We start from the raw sequence: 8,878 nt of genomic DNA on the forward strand, positions 1-8,878 counted from the left end.
AATTACTTTATGTCTTTGAAGGGCTAAAGAAGTGTAAACTTTTTATTACATTTGTAGATTTCTCTCTAGTATGAACTATCTTGTGTCGAGAAAGGGTATAATGATTAACAAAGGCTCTGCCACATTCCCCACACTTGTAGGGACTGGTTTTTTTTTTTTTTTTTTTGGTTTTTCGAGACAGGGTTTCTCTGTAGCTTTGGAGCCTGTCCTGGAACTAGTTCTGTAGACCAGGCTGGCCTCGAACTCCCAGAGATCCGCCTGCCTCTGCCTCCCGAGTGCTGGGATTAAAGGCGTGCGCCACCACCGCCCGGCTATGGACTGTCTTCAGAGTGAATTATTTGATGTCTTCTAAGGGCTGAAGAGGAAAAACATTTGCAATACTCCTCACACTTGTAGGGTTTCTCTCTAGAATGAATCCTTTGATGTTGCTTCAGCATTGAAGGATAGTAAAAAGCTTTTCCACAGTCTTCATACTTGTAGGTTTTTTCATCAGTATGATTTTTCTGGTGTATGAAAAGTGATGAGCAAGTGTTTAAAGCCTTGTGACATTCTTTACAGGTGTAGGATTTGTCTCCAGTATGAAGTCTCTGGTGTATGGAAAGTGCTGAGCGAGAACTAAGAGCCTTACCACATTCTTCACACTTGTAGGGTTTCTTCCCTGAATGAATTCGCTGGTGTTGAATAAGGAGTGAGTTATAATCAGTAGCTTTGCTATAATTGTTACAACCACTGTGTGTTGTTCCTACAGAGCAAAAGTTGAGAAGTGATCAAAATTTAAGCGATATTCTCTATATTTATGATGATTATTTTTAAAATGGAGAGATTTACCCATGCATACTCAGGGTTTGACACCCGCCCCCCCAAAGCCAATGTGTCCCTATCTCATAAGATCATTGTATTAGCTTAAAAATGTAAAAGAGAAAATACATAAAGTATTATTCAGGTTGGCTGAAACAAATACCTTTAAATATAGATAATATATTTTGAAATCTTTGTATGCTGTTTTTGCTCACTGAAAACCTGGTCCAGAGGTAAAATGTGCACCACCCACTTCAAAGCCAAGGATAATTGTCTGAGTTTCTTCCAGTGCCCTGTCCTGGGTCAGGTTGGCTCCCTGACCCTGTGACAGGCAGAAGGAAGAGAATAGGACAGCTCAAGAAAAGACAGCATGCGCTTGAGCAGAGCTAAGGGGTGAACTCCTTCCAAGAAAGGCTACTACTATTTACCTTATAGGAAAAAGATGTGTGAAATAAAAGCAACTAATGGGATCCTTGCCATTAAAAAGAGTAAAAGGGACACTCTGCCTAAAATCAATCAACAATAACTCCAAAATCATAGTCAGATAAATTGTTAGATGATGTCAACATCAATTTAAAGATGATTATGAAAAGCCTATCTATTATCTAAGTAATAAAGACTGTGTTATGTTTACTATAAGGCTGACCTGGAAACTTCCACGGCATAACGCTTTAACAGTATGCGCACAGGTAATATTAATGTGTCTCATGACCCTCGCTGTGCAGTTCGGATTTAACCTTCTTTAATTTAATGGATGTTGCACAATATCCTCTAAGCTGAACACCATCTTCATAACTCTAGCTGTGTCTGCTAACGGCAACCACAGCCGGGCTTGTTAAATAATGTTATCCCTTCAAAAATGGAGGAGATAGGCAAGGTCATTGACCTCTCACCTGAGGATCCACCTGGCCTCCCAGCTAGCTGCATGGAACTGTGACTAAATTGCATGAGGTTCCAAGGTTTTCTGGAGACACTAGGGTATCTAGGCAAGAATAACTAAAGCTGGGTTGGGAGTCCACTTCTGTGTGGGAAAGCCGTCATATGTACTGGGTAATGATCCCCCTGAACATAGGGGTATTGTCTAACACCCTCCCCTCTGGGACATCTTCTTACATCATGTGGTAAGTTTACTTGTTAGGCCAGGCGGTGGTGGCGCACGCCTTTAATCCCAGCACTTGGGAGGCAGAGGCAGGCGGATCTCTGTGAGTTCGAGGCCAGCCTGGTCTACAGAGCTAGTTCCAGGACAAGCTCCAAAGCTACAGAGAAACCTTGTCTCGAAAGAAAAAAACAACAACAACAACAAAAAAACCCACCACCACCAACAAATTTACTTGTTAGGGTTATTATGTCTCATTTGCAATTGCTTAATAAAGGGGGCAACACATAAAGGTTCAGATGGCTGTTCCAAAGAGAGTAAACTATCTCAGTTGAGACTTTACAATCCGTTACCAGCCGAACTCATGCTCTATACTTCCCCTCTCAGGATTCTTGTTTACAAAAAGTGCTCTCTCAACCAAGGTTATTCATATTACTAAAGCTCTTACTAGGATATAATCCTTCTCTCTCAGGACCAGTGAAACCATTTGAAAAAGTTACAAAAGACATAAATATGAAGTTACATCATTAAAAGTGGGTTAAATTATTTTAGATGAGATAAATTATATAAGAAGAGGCTAAACCCACAAAAGCTTCAAGAGAAGTCACAGCAGGTTTGAATATGCTATATGGGACCGATAAAAGATGAGACTCCAAGGTAACATACCTAATGCTCAAAAGATGCTAAAGTCCTAGGGTTATAATGACTATCATTGCTAACAAAACCTGGCATAAAGGTATCTAGTCACTTTTTAAAAAAGATTTATTTATTTATTTATACAGTATCCTACCTGTAGGCCAGAAGAGGGCACCAGATCTCATTATAGGTGGTTGTGAGCCACCATGTGGTTGCTGGAAATTGAACTCAGGACCTCTGGAAGAGCAGTCAGTGCTCTTAATTGCTGAACCTTCTCTCCAGCCCTCTAGTCACTTTTGATAAGTTTGTTAAATGTAAACCATTTGGAGAAACTGAGTCACAACAAGAACTGTGGTGGAAGCCGGGCGTTGGTGGCGCACGCCTTTAATCCCAGCACTCGGGAGGCAGAGGCAGGCGGATCTCTGTGAGTTCGAGACCAGCCTGGTCTACAAGAGCTAGTTCCAGGACAGGCTCCAAAACTACAGAGAAACCCTGTCTCGAAAAACCAAAAAAAAAAAAAAAAAAAAAAGAACTGTGGTGGAAATGAAATGTCTTTCTATTTTTCCAGGTGTCTTATAAAGGTTAACTTTACACTCCTTTCCTTCGGATGTGTTCTTTAATTTGTTTGTTTGTTACTGTATTCTTGGCTAACATGGAACTCACTCTGTAGACCAGCTGGCCTGGAACTCCAAGATTTATCTGCTTCTGCCTCCCATGTGCTGGGATCAAAGGCATGTACCACCACTGCCAGCAAATACATTCTTTTTTTTTTTTTTTTTGGTTTTTCGAGACAGGGTTTCTCCATAGCTTTTGGTTCCTGTCCTGGAAATAGCTCTTGTAGACCAGGCTGGCCTCAAACTCACAGAGATCTGCCTGCCTCTGCCTCCCGAGTGCTGGGATTAAAGGCGTGCACCACCACCGCCTGGCCAGCAAAGACATTCTTCATGATAATGCAAGATACAAATGTAGAGTATCTGCAGGACTGACTTAGATTTTGTAAAGGTTCACTATAAAGTAATTAGGAAACTAAAGCTCCCAATCTCTCCATAGACTGTATTTATGGTTTAAAGTTTATTTTGCATAAAAGAACTTCCATATAATTTTTTTTTGAGACAGGGTTTCTCTGTGTAGTCCTGCCTGTCACAGAACTTGCTCTGTAGACCATGCTGGCCTCAAACTCACAGAGATCCACCTGCCTCCTGAGTACTGGGATTAAAGGCCTGTGTCGCCACTGCCCAGCTGTTTTTTGCTTTTATTTGTTCATTTTTAAATTGTGACTTTTTAAGGCTCAAAATTTTAATAAGGTAACTTATTTTCATTTATAAAATTCCAATCTTATGACAGTTACTAATTTATTGAAAGCTGTTACAAAAGGTAATTAAGACATAATAGTTATTTATGAGCCACCCCCTATTCGTGATTAAAATCTTTATTGTGCCCCAAATTTTGTTTGTAGTCCTGCTACATACACATGTAATTCATTTTCCCAGACAATATTAGAGGGTGACACTAATTCCTACCATCCATTCTACAGTCCTCAGTGCAGGTTATCAGAGTTAAGCCTAAAGCCATTATACAGTCCTCTGGGTAGGTTATCAGAGTTAAGCCTAAAGCAGTTATATCAAATAAAGGTTAACTTAGTTTGTTTAATATGCAATAATATCTAAATATGAAGTATACTTTTAAAAATGTGGTTATTGTCATTAATCCCAGCACTCAAGAGGTAGAGGCAGGTGGATCTCTGAGAGTTTGAGGCCAGGCTGGTCTACAAGAGCTAGTTCCAGGATAGGCTCCGAAGCTACAGTGAAACCCTGACTCACAAAAAAAAAAAAAAAAAAAAAAAAAGAACCAAAACAAAAATACTAGCTATAGAAATTGAAAGTTGGAGTAATATGGGTTAAATCTAAATTACACTCGCATGCAGGACACACCCAGAATCAAACAGCCACTTACCCTCCGAGCTGACACATTCCCTACCAGGCTAAATAGGATGAGAGCCCCGTCAAAGGATAAGGATGGGGAAAGCCTGCCTTTCTGCTGGATCTTTGGACTTCAACTCACCCTCCCCACGCTCTCTTTCCTACACACCTGGATGCACAGGGGCTGGTGCTTGTTTCTTCACATCCCAAGGTCCGTGCCTTTGCTTCAGAAATGTCACCAGGTGTGGCTTAGAGACAGCGAGGCCTGTTTGTAGGAAAGGGAACAAGATGGCTTGGGTGCTCTTCTACTGGGAACTAAGTGGTCCTTCCAGGACACTGCTTATGAGAAAAGACATTGCAGGAAATCGGTTCCTAAAATGTTTTATGATAGATATATTGGAATATGGATGAGGAATTTACAATCTGCAGATTCTAAGCTTCATTTAAAGGAAATAACATTAAAACTGAACTGTGAAACATCTTCACTAGCATGAACGCTTCTCACCTCCTGCCATTGAATTTATCCCAGTCTCACTAGCGTGAAGGATGCATGCTTCCATCACCGAGAGATTAAACATGGGCAGAGAAAAACAATGAAATGTTTCCTAGCTATGCTGCAACATCCTTCATCTTTCTTAAAATGAAGAATATGAAATTCTCTGTTGGAAAGCACAAATTTCCAAGAGATACCACACAAAATAGGGGAGATACATATTGATGGTGAAATAAGAAGTCACTATAGAGGAGATGCTCACTCAGGAATTCAAGGTGGCTGTAATTCTCCAGCATCACATCCCTGTACAGATTCCACTGAGCAGGCTCCAGACATTCCCTTTCTTCTGGAGAGAACTCGATGGCCACATCCCTGAATGACAGCATTTCCTGAAATATATAGAGCAATGAATGATACCACACATTGAATAAATTAAAACCACCAATAATATAATTATTATTGTAATATAAATTAGTAATATAAGTACTAAGATGTATTGGGCTGGATAGTTCTCCTTTCAATTTGACGCTGGCTATTTGAGAAGAGAGAAGCATAATTGAGAAAACAACTCCATATGATTTAATTTTCTCAATTGGTGATTGATATGAAACAACCCAGCCCATTGTGGGTAGTGCCAGCCTGGACAGGTGGTCCTAGAAGGTTAAGAAAGTAGGCTGAGCTGAGCGGTGGTGGCGCACGCCTTTAATCCCAGCACTCGGGAGGCAGAGGCAAGCAGATCTCTGTGAGTTCGAGGCCAGCCTGGTAAAAGAGCTAGTTCCAGGACAGGCTCCAAAGCTATAGAGAAACCCTGTCTCGGAAAAAAAAAAAAAGAAAAAAAAAAAAGAAAAAAAAGAAAGTAGACTGAGCAAAGCAAGGAGAACAAACCAGGAAGCAGTAGTCTCTGCTCCAGTTCCTACCTCCAGGTTCCTGCTTAGACTTCCCTTAGTGATGGACTGTGAAATAAACCCTTTCTTCTCCCAGTTGCTCTTGGCCAACATCTTTATCAGGCAATAGAAACCTTAACACAGGCAATATTTACTTGTGAACACAAATCTAGATTTTGCCTAAGGATGAAAGGGAACTGGAAGCGCTTCTAACAGAGGTGAGTCATGTTCCTCTGACCTTCGGGAAGGAAGTGGTCACATGATCTTGCACAGTACCCATCTTCAAGGAAAGAGAAGGCAGAGAGGATGCTATGAGCCCACGTGGAGTCTCTCCTTTTAAGGCAGATGAAACGTAAAATGAGCACATCCTCAGAAGAACATGCACTTGGTGTCACACGCTTGTAGTATACACCACAAAAGCCGTGGGAAGAAGATACTGACCAAAGCTTCATATGCACAATCATGAATGTGAAGTGCGATGAAAACGCGATTCTGCTGCCACTGGCAACGCTCATTTTCCATGGAGAAGGAAGGCAAACAATACTGACCTGAGGGGGCGAACTGATTTGTTCAAAACTGCTGCAAACTCAAACTACAAGAGTGGTCACTGGGGACTAACTGTCCCTCCCTGAATGGAGGCTGGTCCTAGAAGCAGCCTACTACAACAGAACAGACAGAACAGAACTCCTAGGAATTCTCACGCGCACTCTCAGTGTCCCCATGGAGACATATTTTTTTGCACACACTGCAGACAAAGCTGACTACTTGGAGATTGTGGGGAAGTCAAGGCTACTTGCAAAGACAGGACCGTATTACTGCTCAGACTCCAAACACCAGTGACCCTCCCTTCAGCTCTGATCTCTCCATCAACTACAGAACATAGTGCTTCAAAGACTCACTACACACAGCAAGAAGTAGGAACACACAGGTCTTTATCCTAGCTCTTGTATTATCTGTCAACATTCCCATCTGCGCTTTCTGCTGAGATAGGAGACTGAGGATTTCAGAAGTTCCTTCTGGGTGAGTGCAGCCATCAGAATTCTCCTTTGATCACCTTGCTCAGCCTCATGTGGATTTCTTTAGGGTTGTCGAGACTTTGCTGAAACTCTTGAACATTTTCCATTACTGTTTTTAAATGCTGTAAGTTTTAAGGCATCATTTGAAAAATATTTTCTTCTTTTGGTTGTGAGCCTAGCTTTTAATGGCTGAGCCATCTCTCCAGCCCCCCCCCCCAAATATTTTCTTCTTTTATCTGATTCTGTGTTTTTGTTTATTTTGGGGTAGGGGGATCTCATATAGCCCAAGCTAGAATTGAACTCTATATGGATAGTTGAAGCTAGCCTTGAACTCTTAATCCTACTGTCTTTTCCTGCTAAAGACAAGAACTGCTGGATTCTGCTACGACGACATGGCAGGGCCTGCACGTGAAGGTCAGAGGATACCATTTGGGAGTCATTCTCTCTTTCTACCATCTGAATTCAGGTATTGAATGCTGTCAGTCTGGGTAGTAAGCATCTTTACTCATTTGCCCATCCCCCAACTCTATTCATTGCTATTGTGACATTCTTATTAAACATATTGCCAAGAAAAAAGAGAAACATTGCCTCTCTGTTGGCAGCCTTCACACATCAAATTTCAGTTGTCAGAATTCTTGACTTTCAGCTGGTGGAAAGCTTCAGTTAAGCTAAGGTGGGGGGGGGAGAGAGAGAGAGAGAGAGGGAGAGAGAGAGAGAGAGAGAGGGAGAGAGACTCTGTCTCTAATTCTCCTTAATTTTTCATCTCTCCAGCCCCCAGGTGCACAGCTCTACAGGAATGAAGAGCCCCTTGTCCAAGTCTTCAGAATGCCGCTCTAAACTGGTTGTGCTATCAGAATATTATAGTCCATCAGATTTTACGGGGTGCATGTCCTCATCATTTTAACTTTGAATCGAGGAGGAAACCCCTTAGCCATGAAAACAACATAGTGAGGATTTGCAATTTGACAATATATGAAACAGAGAACAATTTCAAGAAAGAGAATAGTTGTAGAATAACCTGTTAAAAGATAACAGATTGTAGTCATCCGGTGTGTATGATTATATTAAATTAACAGTGTCTGCAAGAAGACGGGCTGAACTCAATTCAAGCCAAGTGAGATAGAGCAGGGGAGGTTTACAGATGCAGTGTTGGCATCTCGTACATTTGATTGTTTGTCAGGATGCTGCTACTTAGCAGAGACCCCCCCCCGCACAAGCAGGTGTTATGTAGATGGACCTTCTGCTCAAACACACTTTCCTTGTGTATCTATAATGAGGTGCTAATTATTTATACTTGCTGGCTATAAAATTTATATATTCTCTTGCATAAACATGCATTTGCACACTGTGTATTTTAAATAAACAAACTTCTCACCCTGTAATCTATTATCTTTATTAAATTTCTAACTAAATCAGTGATCATATACATTTATAACATCAAACTCTTGCCAATCATCCCAAGACACAATCTCTCTAAGTAGGAGATTAATATTATATCTAATCGAACATAAAAATTGCATCGTTTCTAGACAGCCTTGTTTGTTGTCTTTTTGTTTTTTGAGACAGAGTTTCTCTGGATAACAGCTCTGGCTCTCCTGGAACTCACTCTGTAGATCCAATTGACCTTGAACTCACAGAGATTTGCCTGTCTCTGCCTCCTGAGTGCTGGGTTTAAAGGTGTGCCACCACCACCTGGCTCTAGCTAACTTAATATTTTAAAAAATTGGAAAATTGCTCGCTCTCCCTCTATCTGTCTCTCTGTCTCTGTCTCTCTCTCTCTTTCCAGACAGGGTTTCTCTGTAGCTTTGGAGCCTGTTCTGGAACTCACTCTGAGGACCAGACTGGCCTTGCACTCACAGAGATCTGCCTATCTCTTCCTCCCAAGTACTGGGATTAAAAGTGTGTGCCACCACTGCCCAGCCTCATTTTTCTTTTCTAAAGTAAGCTTAGGAAACTACAGATGTCTCTGTTTCTTTATAATGTAGCAGGATATGCTTCTAACTTTGAAAGACCCCGGTAGGGACCTTCCCTCAGGT

General features: G+C 41.4%; 1 protein-coding gene across 1 annotated transcript; it reads right to left on the bottom strand.

Moving 5' to 3' along the window:
* Nucleotides 1–311: 311 nt before the first annotated feature.
* On the bottom strand, nucleotides 312–5,328 carry LOC130887664 (zinc finger protein 58-like). Its single transcript, XM_057790208.1, has 3 exons — nucleotides 5,205–5,328; nucleotides 4,619–4,714; nucleotides 312–742 (listed from the first exon to the last, which is right to left on the bottom strand). The coding sequence occupies exons 1-3, from the start codon at nucleotides 5,326–5,328 to the stop codon at nucleotides 312–314; spliced, it is 651 nt and encodes a 216-aa protein (XP_057646191.1).
* Between the last annotated feature and the right edge of the window lie 3,550 nt (nucleotides 5,329–8,878).

Source organism: Chionomys nivalis, chromosome 15 (genome assembly GCF_950005125.1).
Source record: "Chionomys nivalis chromosome 15, mChiNiv1.1, whole genome shotgun sequence".
Lineage (NCBI taxonomy): Eukaryota > Metazoa > Chordata > Mammalia > Rodentia > Cricetidae > Chionomys > Chionomys nivalis.

Coding starts and splice junctions, on each gene's coding strand:
- LOC130887664 (XM_057790208.1), bottom strand. CDS start 5,328: ATGCTGTCATTCAGGGATGTGGCCATCGAGTTCTCTCCAGAAGAAAGG. Junction 4,715..5,204: donor CAGCCACCTTGAATTCCTGA/GTGAGCATCTCC, acceptor TCCTACAAACAG/GCCTCGCTGTCTCTAAGCCA. Junction 743..4,618: donor ACCAGCCCCTGTGCATCCAG/GTGTGTAGGAAA, acceptor TTTGCTCTGTAG/GAACAACACACAGTGGTTGT.